This window comes from Macaca nemestrina, chromosome 1, assembly GCF_043159975.1.
Source record: "Macaca nemestrina isolate mMacNem1 chromosome 1, mMacNem.hap1, whole genome shotgun sequence".
Classification (NCBI taxonomy): Eukaryota; Metazoa; Chordata; class Mammalia; order Primates; family Cercopithecidae; genus Macaca; species Macaca nemestrina.
The window spans coordinates 9,075,234-9,093,820 of NC_092125.1; the positions used below are offsets into that span (position 1 = coordinate 9,075,234).

General features: G+C 42.5%; 1 protein-coding gene across 5 annotated transcripts in view; it reads right to left on the bottom strand.

Annotated features, from left to right (window-relative positions):
* LOC105474638 (formin 2) overlaps positions 1 to 13,052 on the bottom strand; it is a 399,919-nt gene extending 386,867 nt beyond the window's left edge. For 3 of the 5 annotated variants that reach the window (XR_011610224.1, XM_071073764.1, XM_071073758.1), the window contains exon 1: positions 10,883 to 13,052. Coding sequence is in view for 3 of the 5 variants with exons in the window: in XM_071073764.1 (XP_070929865.1) it covers positions 10,883 to 12,929 (2,047 nt within the window). In the remaining 2 variants the exon portion in view is untranslated. The remainder of the gene's footprint in view (positions 1 to 10,882) is intronic. The other 2 variants (XM_011729456.2, XM_011729455.2) reach the window with 2 other exon arrangements.
* Between the last annotated feature and the right edge of the window lie 5,535 nt (positions 13,053 to 18,587).

Consider the following 18,587-nt stretch of genomic DNA (forward strand, 5'->3'; position numbering starts at 1 on the left):
CCTGGTACTAAACAACCCAGCAGGACTTTCATTCTTAGGAATACTACATAACAGTGGGAAGCAAAAACAAGGTGGCAATTCACCCAGAAAAGTTTGTAGATTTTTTTCCAAAGGCGGTTGAGTTTTGTTGTGTTCTTTTTAAGAAACAGAATGAGGTCTGCAACTCAGAGTATTTGTGTAAACTAAACATACACAGAAATACTATGTACTTTACAAAAAATGCATACTAATTCAAAGAGGGCAATACATAAAAGCGGTTCTGCGTGTCTACTAGCAGCTTCGGAATGGGAAGTGAAAATGCAGGGAGTATAATGAGGACACAATGAGTTCTGTCTGGACTGATGATGCAAGTGTGTCACAGACTGAATGGATTCTCATGAATACAACTACATGGATTCTTTTTTTCTCTGAGGACCAGAAAGAAAAAGTGTTAAGAATACCTAAAGCTACAGACAGAACATGAGCTATCTGAAAAATGACAGAGACACTTAGGACGAGGTGAGGAATAGTAGATCCTGAACAATGAGGTGACAAAACTACAGAGCATTAAATATTAATACATATTAAAATATATATAATGTCTATTATATATAACATATATCTTATATATGCTAGGTAACATAATGTGTATATTAATATATTTAATATGTACATAGTAAAGAATTTAACTGCAGCCTCAGGGTGATAGGGGACCAATGACATGTTTCTATACTGGAACCAGTTCAAGTTTGTATTTTAAGTCATTTACTCTCTTGCTTCATGCAGAATGGAGTGGAGAAAAGGCAGGTTGTGGACGAGAAATGCTGAGGAGGCTGTTGATAGGGATTTAAACTAGGAAGGGTAGAGATAATGGAAACAGAAATTAGAAGACATATGAAAGAGATATTTAGGAAAAGAACAGAGAAAATGAAAAAGATGAATTGGGTGCGAAGTATCAGAAGGATGGAGGAATCAAAGAACATGGTAAAGCTAGACAGCAACGCTTTGATTGGGAAACCCAGAAGGAGGGTGTTAAGAGGGTGGGTAAAATAGTAAGTATAGTTTTAGACACGGTGAATATCCTCAGCCTGTGATGTCTAAGTGAGATATGTCTGATGTCCAGAGAAACACAGAAACTGTGGACACAACTCTAGCAGTCTATCGGTAATTAACAAAGCCAAGAGGACACATACAAAAGGAAAGTGGAGGCTCAACCTTAGGGGCTGAGCCTCCAGCTAAAGCTAAAGCCACATGCCTAGTTTTTACTATCCAAAAGTAGATGATATGAAAATGATTTGTGAATTTAGAGTCAAATGAGGCTCCTCAGAGAAATAATCCAAGTTAAAGATTAAAGGCATCGGCTGGGAGCAGCGGCTCATGCCTGAAATCCCAGCACTTTGGGAGGCCAAGGCAGATGGATCACCTGAGGTTAGGAGTTTGAGATAAGCCTGGCCAACATGGTGAAATCCCGTCTCTACAAAAAAAAAATGCGAAAATTGGCCGGGTGTGGTGGCATGTGCCTATAGTCCCAGCTACCCAGGAGGCTAAGGTGAGAGAATCTCTTGAACCTGGGAGGCAGAAGTTGCAGTAAGCCGAGATGGCGCCACTGTATTCCAGCCTGGGTGACAGAGTAAGACCCTGTCTCAAAAAAAAAAAAAAAAAAAAAATTAAAGAATCACCTTTTTACTGATATCATGTTGTCAGCCCAGTCAAATGTCTCTCCACTTAAATCACTGCAGTTCTTATACAACCTTCTCTGCCTATCCCCAAAATATTGAATCCAACAGAGTCAACATACTTCTTGATTTTTCTAAAAATTGAACAGAGACAGATCAAACCCTATATCCTGAAAGAAACTGCAAGGATATCGTCCACACATTTTATATCCCAAAAGCCATTTAACCAAAATAGCACCAAAAGGACAGAAGATATAACTGGCTTATAGAAGAACATTTTGGTTAGCTGCAAAATGTAACACTTCCCACAGAGTGCTCAAATAACTTACCCTCTCCAAACAGGCAAGTATTGGTCTATAAGAAAAAGAAGCCAATTATCTTCAAGTATATAGGTTAAAAAATGAGTTGCAAAAGATTATCTCTATTGTTACCTCTTTTATTATACTTTTAAAAGATAAAGCTTGTATCTCAATAATGAAGAGACTCCTTACAAAACTCTCCACAGAGTATTCAAATGCATTTATTTGGGATCCTGAAATGGTTCTATTCTAGTCCATTTGCTTCTTAATGGGCTCAAACAAGCTGTACTTGTTTAAGGCCAATGGAACTTTTTTCTTTTTAAAGTAAAAAACCCAGCAGGGCACGGTGGCTCACGCCTGTAATACCAGCATTTTGGGAGGTCGAGGCGGGTGGATCACAAGGTCAGGAGATCGAGACCATCCTGGCTGACATGGTGAAACCCCGTCTCTACTAAAAACACAAAAATTAGCCAGGCGTGGTGGTGGGCACCGGTAGGCCCAGCTACTCGGGAGGCTGAGGCAGGAGAATGGCATGAACCCGGGAGGTGGAACTTGTAGTGAGCTGAGATCGCGCCACTGCACTCCAGCCTGGGCGACAGAGCGAGACTCCATCTCAAAAAATAAATAAATAAATAAATAAATAAATAAACAAACAAACAAACAAACAAATAAAATAAAGTAAAAAACGTAGGAACTCTCAACACCTTTTACCCTTCTAGTTTCTAAGAAATTTTTATTATCAATGCACACTTCTAAATGGGATACCACTCTCATAAAAAGTATTTCAGTAAGCATATTCAATAGTAAGAAAAATTGAAAACGTAACAAGAACCAATATATTAAAGTATATTGAAGTAAGAGAATTAATAGTACTGCTTTTATTGAGCAATTTAAACTGTAAGGAAAAATGCAAAGCCTACAATCCATCCAAGAACAAGAGATGACTTAAGTTGCAGATAATGAACCTAAAAGTAATTACTCAGTATATTTTGTGCCAATATTAGAAAGCCTTCATATACTCTAACTCTTTGAGCCATACATTATATAATATAGCTTTCCATTTCATATATTTTCATAACACAGGATTAACCATCATACACAATCACTGTATCAGTGTTCAAAAACACAAGGTCCTATCGAGACCCGCCTGGGTAACATAAAGAAACCTTGTCTCTCCAAAAAAAAAAAAAAAAATTATCCAGGCATAGTGGCTCATGCCTGTGGTCCCAGCTATTCAGGAGGCTGAGGTGCTGAGGTGGGAGGACTGCTTGGGACCAGGAGTTTGAGGCTGCAGTGAGCCATGAGCACACCACTGCGCTCCCGCTTGGGTGGCAGAGCACGACCCTGTCTCAAACACACACACACACAACGCAGACACACACACACACACACACACACACACACACACAGTCCTATTGTCAGATAATGACAGTCTAACCAATCCAAATCTCCTTCAGTACGAACCAAAAATTGATCAAAGCTATCAAAGTCAAAACATCACCACTCTCACCATCAATTACTCCATGGCATAAATGGGTCTTCCAGTATAGGAATTTTCTTCAGCTATACCAATAAAGGAAAGCTCTAAATACACACAGCATCCCTATTAGGCAGAAAAGGTACCTGCTGGAATCACCACAGTGTTGAAATTGACTTGAAGGAAGACGCTTCCCAGCAGGATTGCATTCACTCTTCCATCCTGGGAAGCCAGGGTATTAACAAGAGGCAAGAAATGATTGCCTTGTGCCCTAATAGGAAACTGGTGGTAAAATGGAAAGGGAAATAGATTGTTCTCAGCCTGCACTCTTCCCATAGCGCTGACACTAGCTTATTGATACACATTCTTTCCCCTCCTGCGCACCTAAAACAACCATTTAAATGACACAGAATTTCTTCCCATATGTGTCCACTGTATCACCAGGTACTACAACAAAGGACCCTTCTGCGTGAAGTACAAAAAGAGACTCAACTGAGTAGTGCCTAAGCCTTTTTAAGCATCATTTTGAAACGCATTATAGGCTTGATTTTCTCAAGAAAGTATTCCATTCCTCCTGAAAATAATAGGACCATATTCAGTCCATTGCAGCTCTAGGATAACAGACAATAAAGCTTCCAGTGGGTTCCTGGTAGGTTGGAGCCTGACGGGATCACAGAAGAGTGGCAGTAATTTTCTCATCCAATCAACACTTCCAAGTACATCTTTACAAAGGAGTAAGACATAAATTCTTCCCTCCCTCTCACCCATAGTAGAGCATCAGGTATCAAAAGGATAATAAATCTCTAGTGTGGTTAGCACCTTATTATAGCATCCAGAAATAACTGTTCCTTACTCCTAGAATTTTGATGTTATAACGACCTTGCTTTACTACCATTCTGAACTGATTAGAAGTCATTTTTTTCCATATATTTATATTTTAATATAAAAAAGCCTTAGAAAGTTTCTACAGTCACTAAAATTATATCTAATAACTAGCAGGTCACAGGCAGTACTTTTTTGTTTCTTTCTAACAGTCCCTTAATGCTAACTTTTATTAGCATCAGGTTAGTACTTAGAATATAAAAACAGGGATGAACAGAGGAATACAATTTTCTCTATTCCCTTTACCTCTTCTTTCATTACAATAACGTTTATATTTGGAAGCTCAGTTACTGTAATGTCATTACTATTTTAACATTAACCTGCAGAAACAAGAATAGCTATTCTTCTATCAACATAAGTTCTATAAAGTATCATTGATTCAATCACACCTCATTGAAAATAACTAATTTTGACTGCCCAGCAAGGTTAGTAATTTTCCAGCTTCAATTCAACTGGTTTTAATTGCCAGTAGGAAGCCTGGATACTCAACTTGTCTATATTACCACCAAAAATGGTGAATGAGCAAGTATTCATCAAGACCTCAGTATAGTCAGCGCCTTTCCCATACTGACAGGCACGCAGCATGGCACGGAAGAGGTACCTGTGGACAGATTAGTAGGAGAGGAGATGATGGACGGATGGAATCAGGGGAACAGGCAAGGAGGAAAGAAAGGCAGAGGGTGGCAAGAAAGAAGACCAAAAGAATCCCTAAATCCAAGAAGCATATATAATATGATCTAGACAGTAAAGTACAGAAAAAGTGAGATGACAGCCAGTAAGGCCTGGCTGGAAAAGATACAAAGAGGAAATGGAATTCAATCAGCACTTTTCGAATGCTAAAGCCAAAGAGACAAATCATGTATTCCAAGAGGGTAAAGCTGCAAGACAAAGGCACAAAGTCGGGAAAATGAAATGCGTGTTCATAAAACAGTAAGCAGATTAGTTTGTGTAAAGTAGAGCATTTATGAAGGAGATCGTGGGAAGGTAAAGCTGCAAAGTCAGGGGATTGCAGCCAGATGCTGTGCAGAGCAGAAACACTGAGTGAGGGTGTCAGCTGCCGCCTCCTCTTCTCACCCCTTCTTTGGAAAGCAGCACCCTCCCCCGAATCTCATAGTCACACCCCATCATATGCTTTCCTTATCCAACCCCGACAACAAAACAAAATATCTGATAAGTGACAAAATTCCAGGAAAAAAAAGAAAAACAAATACATAAAATAAACAATTCGCAAAAAAAAAAAAAAGAAAAAAAAGAAAACTGGGGCTCAACTAGTATCTGGTCAATTCATATCCTCCTAAGTTTTTGTATACAATTTCAGAGTTGTTTTAACAAATTTGGTTCTGATCACTTTGACGAATGACTTTTTTTAAGATAAGACATCCAGTCAGGAGCACAGATAGCCCAGATGACTGCCTCTCAGGTACCAGGCAGAATTGTAGGGGCTTTACGTATGCTATTTCATTTAATCTTAATAGTATTAATTTGAAATTATTCTTCTACCTTCATAGATACGAGGAGAAATTACTGGAGAGTCACTTAGCTATACAGCAAAACTAGGATTGCAAATATACCTAGAATGAAAGTAGTCAGAATAACTACTGCTACCTTCATCCAACTGTATATTTTCTGTATCTTTTCACAAGAATCAGAAGGAAAAGCACTCAAAGCACCTGTTCCATTTCAAATACACATGGCTTAGATACAAATGCCTAAATGCACTTAAAACTAGGCCAGTCCTCAACTCATAAAGCAGTCATTAAAACCCATCACTGAAGCTACTGGTGCACTTGACTTCAATCCAAACCACAGGCCCAAAGAAACCATGAGAAAGGATGTTTCAGACCAATCTAAAATGATTTAAGATCAGTGTTCCGGTCCCGGCTTACGTTGCCAAATTCTTCTCTGATATATGGAACCCAGTAAGGCAGTATTTAGGTGAAAGCATAGCATTCATACAAACCCCTTTCCTTTTATAATAAGCCATTTTATACGTATCAGGGAGATTCTGACCTTCATTCATTCGTCAGACATTAACTGGACATCTATACTCTGTCAGGGGCTCTTGCTGGAAATAAAACTACTCCTGGCCTTAAAACAATCCAGTGTAACAATTTCCCAAGCCATATGAGAAAAGGCATACTCCTAGAGTGGGTCCTTCCCTCTATTGATATAAAAATCGAGATAGGCCGGGCACAGTGTTTCACACCTGTAATCCTAGCACTTGGGGAGGCCAAGGCAGGTGGCTCACCTGAGGTCAGGAGTTCAAGACCAGCCTGGCCAACATGGTGAAACCCTGTCTGTACAAAAAAATACAAAAATTAGCTGGGTATGGTCATGGGAGCCTATAATCCCAGCTACTTGGGAAGCTGAGGCAGGAGAATCGCTTGAACCCAGTGGGCGGAGGTTGCAGTGAGCCAAGATCGCGCCACTTCACTCCAGCCTCAGTGACAAGTGTGAAACTCTGTTTTGCAAAAAAAAACAACAACAACAAACAAACAAAAAAACAACATAACCTTCAGAAAGGCCAAAATCAGAGTTGTACAATCCAAGTTCTAGAGTCTATGTACTTTATTAATTAGCTAGTCCTCCAAAAGCTCACTGATCTACTTGGTTTCATCTTATGCATATTAACAACAGATTTGGTTTTCTAAGGACATATCCTGGATGGGCCACTTACTAGCTTAATGCCCTTAGGCAAGAAGTTACTTTACTGTCTGAGCCTGGGTTTTTTCATTGGAAAAATGAGGATAAACAGCTATACTTCAAGACTGTTGTAAGGATTAGAGATAGTTATGTAATGCACCAACAGAGTCTGGCACTTAGTCTGGCACTTAGAAGTACAATAAGTATAGCCAATATCATAATTACAGGAATTGTAAGCCAATTACAAATTGATCAGAAAAGTCCAATTACAAAAAAATTGAGAGACAGGAGCAAAGCGACTAAAGGCAGCTAAAACAATAAATATCTGGCAGCAAGAAAACAACCAAGAAACTACACAGACAAAAAAAACCTCAGAAACTGCAGACTGAGGCCAACAGCCCACACACTTTGATAGCTGTTGAGGACATCACTAATGTTTTTATAAGATGTAACAATGATGTGCCTGAAGATGACATTAAGCCCTTTAAGACAGATTAAACTTTTATGCCATGTGTTTAAAAAAAGATAAGCACACAATTGACTTGGGAAAGATTCCTATCAAAAGTGATTTAGCATCACAAATTTAACACGTTAGATATCTACAGTTTAATTAACTGCAAAACTCTAGTACCAAGCTTCTGTTATACTTCATATGTAAGGGAACCTCCCGAATTTCAGATGCCATTTTTTCTACTAAACACTGAAAAAGATGTATTTCAAACAAATTTATTATGAAATACTTAAATGCAATGGCCTAAGGCATCATCAGTTTCTTAATAGCTAAAACAAGATAAAGTTTGGTCTCCCTCATTGCTAAATGTCCTTAGATCTACCAAAGAGACACAAACATGTGCCGCAGAAATCCCTTTTCACGTGCATTTTCTCCCTACATTTGGAAGGCAGTAAAAAGCGAAAAACATCTGTTCCCTCCAGCAGCGCTGACAATCCTCATTCTAGGGTTTAAAAATAAAACATGCTTACGGAAGCCTATAGATACAATGCTCACCTGCTTCAAAGGCAGCTGGCAATTAATTGATCCAAATACATGTAAAATTAAGGCCAAGAAGAAATTTCCCTAAGGACAATGCTAGTGTTCCCCATGCCGGGAATTTCCAAGACACCCACAAAAACATAGTGGAGGAGAGTAAAGCAGCAAACGTAGTGCCAGATGACACGAAGAGTTGACAGCTGAGAAACAAGGGCCTGTGGCAATCTGGATTCATTCTACCACCATAAGAACAGTTTCCATGAGAGCTGCTTAGAGAAAATCTAGTTCACTCTGGCCAACAATCACCCTTCATCCAGCTCAAGGAAGGCCAGATGTTCAAGCGTTAAAGGAGTACACCTTATTAAAAACAGGAACTGGAAAATCTAACTAAAGAAAGGCCCTAAATCTGATCATATATTTTATAAACAGTTTTTACTCTCTATAGGGCCTTAAAACATTGAACATCCAAACAGAAATAATAAGTACATTAGACTTGAATCATCGACTCACTTTCTATTTCTGGATCTGCCTCTGAATGAATCACAGTGTGACCTTGAGAAAGTTATTTCGCCTCTTTCTCTATCTCCATTTCCCCACCAGTTACGAAGTTGGGTAAAGCCTACTGATCCTCTTTTCCTGAACAATGCTGAGTGAATGAGATAAATACATGGAAGCTGCTACACAAAAAGATATTTGCTGACTACCAACCAGCTGTATCCAACCATCAAATACAAAATAGGTGATGTCCTTATAAAAATGACTAGCTCTGCACTTCTACTCTGCACAATTTAAAAAACAAATCGCCTGGAGAGGTCAACAAAACCCAGGTGGTTCCTATACAGGACTCTTTTAAGAGTCCCAGATTTCAAATTTGGGAATACTTAGCAAATTAAAATAAAATGCGAGTTCCAAGAAGACACTTTTTTTAAAAAGGAAAAGAAACATTCAACCTATTTAGGGTCTTGTGATCTTCCAGGACTCTGTTCAATCCTCCTCTCTCAAGTCCTCTTCCCTCACCCCTTGCCACCAAGCAGGTAAGCCACTGCATCCGTGATGTCCCAGCAGTGATTTGCATGTCTCTACCTATACAGATATTTCTGTGCACTGCACTTATTTCATGTCTCCTCCTCACTAGTCAGTGAGGCTTAGAAGGGCAAAATCATGATTTAATGGCCTATGTATCACCTACATCTAGAATACTGCCTAGCACAGTGTGCTACCATTTAGAATACTGCATAGCACAATGCGGCTGCTCAATGGGTGTGTGTGCGTATGTGTGTGTATGCACATATATGCACACAAATGTATATACATATATATATATATATATATATTTGCTAAATGAATGAAATAAATAAATTTCCAAAGTCTTATGCTACTAGGAATAACTATCATTAATATTAATGATTGATAATCATTATGGTGAATTATTTTCACTTTTCGAAAACGATATACGTGAATGTCACTTAAAGAGAAAGTATGTGATGCCTCACCAACATTAAATTCATGAAAATTAATGCAAAAACTTTCCAATTTTCTTTTATCAAAAGTGATCTTTTTTCAATTTGTTGGGTTTTTTTTTACAATTTATCTAGTGGGTATAAAACTACATTCTTTTTAACAATCTACACAATAAAGAGAAGGTGGAAAAGAAGAAAAATAAGACTATGTGAAATGAATAGAAGAAGCTACTTTTAAGGGTAAGACCCTATAAAGGCAAAATAAAAGGTAGCCCACAGATGTAAATTAAAATGTGGTCAATAAGTAGCTACCCCAACATTACCAGCATTTAGTCAGCCAAGAAGTCGCTGTCTGTGCTGAGAAATTTCATCTAAGCGATGTTTCATACATAATGTTTAAAATAACAGAACATAAGATTTTAAAATTTTCAGATTGCGTTTGAAATGTTTAATCCTTCAGATATTTATCATAAACCTATCAGTAGTCATGTGACTTTTCATATTTTTCCATTCATTAAATTCTAACACTCTATTTCATTTAATAATCAAGAATAGAGGTTAGGTAAACACGTCGGGCTCTTAAGGTAAGGCCTTGGGTCCTGTAAGCCTGTAAGCTAGGATAAACTCATTAGACTGCTTGACATTGACCACAGCAAACAAACTCTGGCTGTGCTTTATGTCACCCTGGGTGTGAGTCTATAACATATGCTAGGGAAGGGAGGTACCAGTTGAACTAGATGTGCTTTTGACCTTCTCACCTTCACTATCTCCAAACTACAGGCTGTTCTGGGTTGGACCATGAAACTAAATGAAAATGATCCCTACTATTCTATTTATTAATTTTCTAATAGCATGTATCGGATTTTCTTGCAGCAGCAAACAGGAGAGAGTGACCGCTTAACTTCACTAAGTAGCAGAACCCAGATTGCTGCAAGATAGAAACTACATATTACATACATACCAAACGTGTACAAATACACACAGATACTAGAGCGGTCAGAGATTGCATTTGGATCGTACTTGAATAAATGATTTGTGCCTCCAAAACCGACTGTTGCGAAAGAACCATGAACAATTTTTTTCTTTGTAATGCTGTGGTGATGAGAAATGAAAGAGAAGAATGATGGTTTAGCTAACAAGACGAAAAAGGAGTTTATCTCCCTGGCGTGACCCTACACATTGTGAAGAGCAGATATTTTGGTGAAATGGGCAGAGCAACCTTTTTTGAGATGACTTAGAACAGACACAACTAAGTTGTTCCCTTTAAGATCTTGTAAGAACACAGAAAACCAACAAGTATGTCCGAGGCATTTCACCGAGGGGGGCGAGCTCGGTGGGCCGAAAAGGATTCCCTACGGAGAAGAGACACGCCACTATCAGGTCACCGCCTTCCAGAGTCCAGGGAGGGCGGGTGGCAGGGGAAGGCCCTGATTGGCAGGCGACTTGCGACCCGGAGGCCAGCAGCAGGGCGCGCTCACCTGTGAACACGTTCTGGAAGCCATCCGCAGCCGCTGGCGCCCCAGACGCCTTGGCGGCCAGTGCCGGGGACACTCCACCGCCACTGTCAGCGGCCACCCCGCGCTCCAGCAGGTGCGCGGAGCCTCCCGCCCGGGGCGTGCGGGCGCCCAGCTCCTCCGTCCAGTCCGCCGAGCGGCTCAGGCCGCCCGCAAGGCCGCCGTCGGCCCGGTGCTTCTTGGCCGGGGCGGCTACGGAGGCCAGGGCAGTTCTGGACCCTCGGCTCAAGGAGGGCTCCGGCCGCCTCTTGATCCTGGGGCTCTGATTAGGGGACTGAGACGGGGAGTGATTGGGCGAGCTGAGCTGCCGGGTGGTGGTCTTGATGTAGCAGGGGGTGATGAGCGGGTAGGGCTTGAAACAGCGCTGGCTGGGCGCAGGGCTGCCGGGCAGGGAAGCGGCCGCGGGGGAGTCAGGTCCTTGCGCTTCCTCCTCCGGCTCTTCCTCCAGCCTCTGCGGGGCGTCCTCTCCCACCTCCGGGGCCCACTCCTCCCCCGGAGAGCCCCGGGGCGCATCCTCAAAAGCATCCTCCTCGCCCTCCTCATCCGTGTCCCCAGCCCCTCGCACGGGGGCTCCGGCCGCTTCCTCCCCCGGCCCGGTCTCGGGAAACGGGAAAGCCGTGGAGGACGGCGAGTCTGCGACCGCGGGTTGGGCCGCCGGGAGGCTGGGCGCCTCGGAGGCTGGGAGGCCGCCGGGGGACGGCGGTTGCTGGGGCTCCCGGGGCTCGGCGGCCAGGCTCTCGGGCAGGTCGGAGAGCGCGGACAGCGCCTGCTCAGTGTCCGGACTGCCCCGGGCCTCCCCAGCCCCGCCGCTCGGCCCCAGCAGGAACTGGTCCAGGCCCAGGAAGGCCCCGGGCTGAGGGGAGACGGCGGTGGGGGGCGCTGCAGGCTCCTCGGCGCCCTGGAGCTGCTGCTGCTGCTGCTGCTGTTGCTGGAGCTGGAGCTGGAGCTGCTGCTGCTGCTGCTGCTGCAGGCGGATCGCCTGCTGGATGTCTGAAAGCAAATCCTCTTGCTCCGTAGCCGAGTGGAAGCTATAGATGTCCGTGTCCGAGCCCGAGCTGGTCCTCTGTCCATCTTGCGCCCCTGCTGCAGTTTCCACATCCTCGGCGACCGGCCGGCCCCTGACCCTAGCCTCGGCAGGCCCAGGACCCCCTGGACGGGTCACCTCAAAAGGGTCCGCACACTCGGTATCCGATAGGCCGGTCTCGTCCGCCGAGAGGCTGAGGTCCGGAGTCTTGGTGAGCAGGGAGTGAGCGCTGTCCAGCTCCCCCGTCTGCAGGGCCTGGGAATCCAGCACATCTTCGCGGGAGCCGCCGGCGCCTTTCCCCTTGGACAGATTCTTCCTGATCCGCAGGTTGGAAAACACCGAGGCTCTGGAGTCCGACTTGCTCTTCTTCTTGCCCGACTCCCCGCCGCCGCCCCCTCCCCCCTTGCCGTGCTTGCCCAGCGCCTTCTTACCCCCGCTCCCCTTCTTTGTGGTTTCCACATCCCTGGGCCCCAGCGCATCCTCGGCGCCGCCGCCGCCGCCGCCTTCGTGCAAGGCATCACCTGCGCTCCTCTTCAGCTTCCCATCCTGGTTCCCCATGGTGCAATCCCGCTGCTGCGCCGCCGCGACGCGGGCACTCAGGCCATCTCGGCCCTCCTCGGCCCCGGGCCCGGGCCGAGGGAGTCTCCCGGGAGAGTCAGGCGGCGGCTGGGCGAGCCGCTGGGAGGAGAGGCCGACGCGCGCCCGGCTGGCCCCGCTCGCATCTGCGGCCGCTTTGCATAATGCGCGGCGGCTCCCGTGGCTGCCGTCGCTGCGGCTGCGGCTGCGGCTCGGGGCCGGCGGGGCGCGAACATGCTCAGTGCAGAGCGCGGCGCCCGCCAATGGCTGCGCAGAACGCAGCTCAGGCCTGGCTCCTCGCCCACCGCCACCGCCCCCTCGGCCCCCGCGCGCCTCCTCGCTGAACCTGGGCGCGAAAAACGTTTCCTCTATCTCGGGGACTTTAATCTCCACCGTGCGAATCGCATGCATTGTCCCCGACCGAAGAGATCGTCAGCTGGAAGATGCACTCTGATCTTCAGAGCTACTGGACCTGCCACGAGAAAAGTTAAACAAAAAAGAAGAAATTTTTACATGGGGAAAAACTGAAGCCCAATTCCAGTTTAGAGGTGCCATCGGGTCACGGCCACATACACAACCCCCTGTCTGCCTCTGCATGGCTGTTCAATAAATATTTGTTGAATGAATGGATTGTTCTGCTTCTTGAATAATTGATCATCTCGTTGAACACTGTTGATGCGCGTGAGCATATGGTTCAAGAAAGGTTACTGCGCATGGTACTGCTTTTATGTTTCACACACAGACCCTGCTTCTCCAGGAGAGGACATTAGCTGTCATTTCTAAAGTTGGGTTATAATTTTTTTTTTTTTTTTTTTGACAGAAGAAAGAGGTAGGAGAAGTAGAAAATACTGAGATTAGAGTTGATTAAAATGCTAATCTCCAAATTCTATGTGTTTACCATATAAATTAAACAGCATTTGTATTCAAAAAGGGTACATATACGATAACTCCCAGGAGGTCAAACTCATCAATATTAAACATGTCACTATTGTAGCTGCCTATAAAAAGGAAAAAGACAGAAGGGAAACACCCTTGGCACAAACACACAAAATCAGATGTTATGCTATAAACTACCACTTTCCCAAGCAAACCCTTCCAGGCAGACTTCGTCCTGTAAAAGTTTCTTAACATTCTGTCCACAATATTGGGATAAACATTTTTCCTCATTGAACATTTCGTCATTATTTGCATTATTTATTACCTATTTTGTAAGAATTGTTTTATTTAAAAAATATGGATATCTAAAGAAGCTTTAAGCAGTAAACTGAGATTAAAGTGGCATTAGTTAAGTTTTACAAGTATTTAAGCAAAAGTTCATTGATAACCACTTGGAAAATATGGAATAGATATCCAACTTATTAATATTTTCAAAGTAACCCAGAGGAGGGAGAAAGGCTATATATTATATTGTCCAACTTAAATGTAACGAGCAAATGTGTAGCCTTCCTTTGCATATTATGAACGAGGCTTTTAAATTTTTTTTTAAAAAAAAAGGTTGGTCTTGTCAGTCTTTGATTACTATCCTTTTTCAAACTCTGTTTTTTAAAATAAATGTAATTTAAGGGCAGTTAGCCAGTTATCCTTAGGTGGCCCTTTCAAGTAAATGCTTTAGAGAAATCAACTTTAATAACTTTGCCAGGGTTATATCCCAGTCTCCAAGCAATTCCGGAGTACATTAAAAGCCTTTGTTTCACCTCTTTCACAAGACTGCTCTCTCCTTTCTTCTAGAATCTAGGCTCCTCTGAGGGCACAATTTGCCTGCAGCTATTAGAATTTTCTGCTTCTTTGAGTGCTGAGGTACTTTGAATCTTGATTTTTGCTCTTTCTTTAGCAGAACGTCTTTGATTCTGAACTATTGATTTCCTTATTATTTTCTTCTGTGCTATATTCCAGAAGTTCAGAAGACAAAAGAAGGGAAAGAAGGAGGGAGGGAAAGAATTGATTATTTTTTTTCACAGTGACAGTTGTGCAGCAGGCCACAGCTGCCAAATCTCTATTGCATTCAAAGGCTCATTTGAAACTCACAAGTGTGATTATCAAATACACATAGGTGCTCTTAACCCAAGGATAATTAAAGCATGAGCTCAGGCTCAGAGAGGCTAAGAGATTTGTCCAAGGTCACATAGCAGCAGAAACAATGCTGGAACCTGCAAATTTAGACCACAATTTTTTTTTATAACAAACAACGCTGCATAGTTTACTCTTGGGGGACTGGTAAGGAAATCATAAAGGCAAACTACAAAGCTTTGCCAAAGGGTTCTTGTTATTTAATAGCTATTTAGTATTCCTAAAGATGCCTGAAACATGGCCTAACCTTAATTCCATTTGATCAGGTAAGAATATCATATCTGTGGTTGCAAAACTAGATTTAACAGATAATTAGAGATTTTACCTCATGCCTGGCCACATCCTGGTAGCAGGATACAGACGAGAAACAGCAAGTGTGACCAGCCTATATATTCATGTATCTAGAGTAATTCTAGTGTAATTGTCAATAAAAGTCTTCAGTGTTAGCATTCCAAAATGGTCACAAAAACTATTTTTATAAAATAAAATAAAGTACTACTCATTTTCCCACAAAGGAAATTGGATATGGGCTTTAAAAATTAAATTAGTAACAGTAGGTTAGAAAACTCTAAACAAATATTGAACTCTAGCTGAGAATACGTATGCTGATGTAGTTGGCTTAAGTGTACTGATTTTGGCAACTTACTCTAAAATGCATCAAAAAATAAGACACTTGAATGGATGCATGGACAGATATGTGATAAAACAAATATAATAAAATGTTAATTATAAAATTTACGTGGTAGATATATGGGTGTTCACTGGGAACTTCCTTCAACTTTACTGTATGTTTGAAACTTCTCTCTCTTTTTTTGAGATGCTCTCATTCTGTCACAGACTGCTGTAATATGATCATAGCTCACTGCAGCCTGGAACTCCTGGGCTCAAGTGATCCTCCCACCTCAGCCTCCTGAATAGCCAGGACTACACGCATTCACCACCATACCCAGCTAATTTTTCAATTTTTTTTTGTGTGTGTGGAGATGAGGTCTCCCTTTGTTGCCCAGGCTGAGCTCAAACTCCTGGGCTCAGGAGATCCTCCTGCCTTGGCCTCCCAAAGTGCTAGGATTATAGGCATGAGCCACTACACCTGTCCTGTTTGAAACTTTTCATGTTCAAATGTTGGAAAAGAAAGTGGATTACAATAATACATGCATTTCCCAGATTTTTAAAAATTAAATTATGTAATGGTTGATGGCAATTAATAAATACTAAATGAATCTTCCTCTCCTTCACAGTTACCTGTCTGTCAGAATTCCATTTCATTTCCTTTTCTCTCTTCTTTCAGCTTTCTTCCTCCTCCCTCACCCTCTTAATTGACTGAAAGATATACTGAAACGTTTTTGATACTTGGTGTTTTGCTTTGTTTTGTTAGTTTTTATTTCTGCTTAACCTTGGTGGAATGCTTTAGAATCTCTAACAGAATAATTAGTTTGCATCTTAATTACCCAACTCATTCTTTTCTCTAGCAGGTGAATGACACTTTTCTGCCCTAGTGTCAATTACTAATCTTTTGCCTTCCAAGATCCACCTCTCAGTCCTGACTTCACTCCTACACACTCGGCTCCTGAACCTACATCCTAGAGAACACCATGCCCCCAGTCAAATCCAATGTCTCTATAACTGAACTCATCTTCTCTTTCATATCTGTTCCTCCTTTGTTTTTGAGTAAGAGCACCACAGTCCCTCCAGTTTCCCAAACCAGTGTTGTTGCTTACTCCTCCCTCTTCCCCAGTCCCTATAATTTACCAGTCACTAAGACTTCTCTATTCTTTTTTCGTAATGTCTCTCAAATACAGTCATGTCTCCCACCCCAAGTGCCACTTCTCTTGCCTCCTTCCCACCCCCACCTCCAACTCCCATCTGCTCCTTCCCATTATCACCAATGCTTCTGGACTGGGGTGATGAATTTGCTCCCCAGGGAACACATGACACTGTCTGGAGACATTTTCGGTTGTCACAGTGGGGTAGTGGGGTAATGTTACTGGCATCAAGGATGCTGCTAAACAAAATGCACAAACAGTCTCCCCCGACCACCCCGCCCCATAAACAAGAATGATTTAGCCCAAAATATCAGTAATCCAGGGGTGAAGATAAGGGAGGAGACCACTCCTCATATCGTCTTATGCCCAATTTCTGCCTCCAAAGACAGCAGAAGTAAAAACTAAAAGGCAGAAATGAAATCCACAGGCAGACAGCCCGGCGCCACACCCTGGGCCTGGTAGTTAAAGATCGACCCCTGACCTAATCGGTTCTGTTGTCTATAGATTACAGACATGGTATAGAAAAGCACTGTGAAAATCCTATCTTGTTTTGTTGCGATCTAATTACCGGTGCATGCAGCCCCCAGTCACGTACCCGCTGCTTGCTCAATCAATCACGACCCTCTCACGTGCACCCCCTTAGAGTTGTGAGCCCTTAAAAGGGACAGGAATTGCTCACTCGGGGAGCTCGGCTCTTGAGACAGAAGTCTTGCCAATGCCCCCGGCCGAATAAACCCCGTCCTTCTTTAACTCAGTGTCTGAGGAGTTTTGTCTGTGGCTCATCCTGCTACAAAGACACTTGCTTTAGCCTGAAGACTCTCACAGCTGACAGTCAATAAATGGTTACTGAAGGAGTGAAATAAAGAAGAAATAAAAATTACATTTCTCGGTTAACTGAATTAAATCAGGAACTTAAAGGGAGAACCTAACAGAACAAATCAGATTTTCAATAGTCTATCTACAGTACCAAATATCTTAGAGAGAGAATTAACTCTTCTCTAAGGCATTCTAAGTTCTAAAAACTATACAACCTATATAAATGTTTCAATTCCCAACATACTTGATAACATTATAAAAAGTCCTTGCTCATACCAGAGATTTCCTGGTAACCAGAATGGAATTCCCAGAGCTCATTTTGCTCATTATGTGTATCACAAACAATTAGTTATATAGCTTTCATTTTTACCACCATTATTCATTTTATCACCAATGCAGAACTTAAAGTGTTTATAAAACAGAGAAAAAGTGAAATATTCCTCTCCCCAAACAATACAGAATGTACTACAAGTTTGTTTCTATACTGGAAAAAATTTAAAGGTAAAAAATTCTAGGTCACTTAAGTTCCTCCCTGCTGCAAATGAAACATAAAAGCCATTGTCTCCTAACCTCTAGAAAACTCATTAGCTTCCTCTGAATAATTTTCTCTTCATTATATAGGCATGCTTTGGCATTTAACACATTTTAGCCTTTTGATTATTGGCAACCGAGAAATAAAAGAAGACATAAAAATGTTTATTTTAGTTTTATGTCACAGAGAAATTCCTATGTAGCTAAAGAACTCTGGTATTGAATTTCTAGACATATATAGCCTTTCTAAGTGAAGACGTACTTTTTCTGCCACTGCGCCCGGCTTTGATTCATACTTTTTTCTGTGCCCAAATATTTTTCTTATATATTTTGCTTGCCTTAATCCTTCTCACCTCCAATTTGTTGTTGTTGTTGTTGTTGTTGTTGTTGTTGTTTTGTTTTTGAGACGGAGTCTTGCCCTGTCACCCAGGCTGGAGTGCAGTGGCGTGATCTCGGCTCACTGCAACCTCCACCTCCTGGATTCAAGTGATTCTCCTGCCCCAGCCTCCCAAGTAGCTGGGATTACAAGCACATGCCACCACACCCGGCTAATTTTTGTAGTTTTAGTAGAGACAGCGTTCCACCATATTGGTCAGGCTGGTCTTGAATTCCTGACATTGTGATCAGCCCACTCGGCCTCCCAAAGTGCTGGGATTACAGGCGTGAGCCACCACGCCCAGCCTCCCACCTCCATTTTTATCATGAATATCAGGTTCTCCAAGAGGCCTCCTTTAAAGTAGGTGATTTCCCTGTCTTGGAGCATCCGTCTTAACTTTCAAATTCTTGGTCACAATTTGTAATTATATGTTTGATTACTGACTTGTTCGTTGACTGTCTTGACTCTTACCCATTACAATGCAAATTCCCTGAGGGCAGGAAGCAAGTGTGTTTT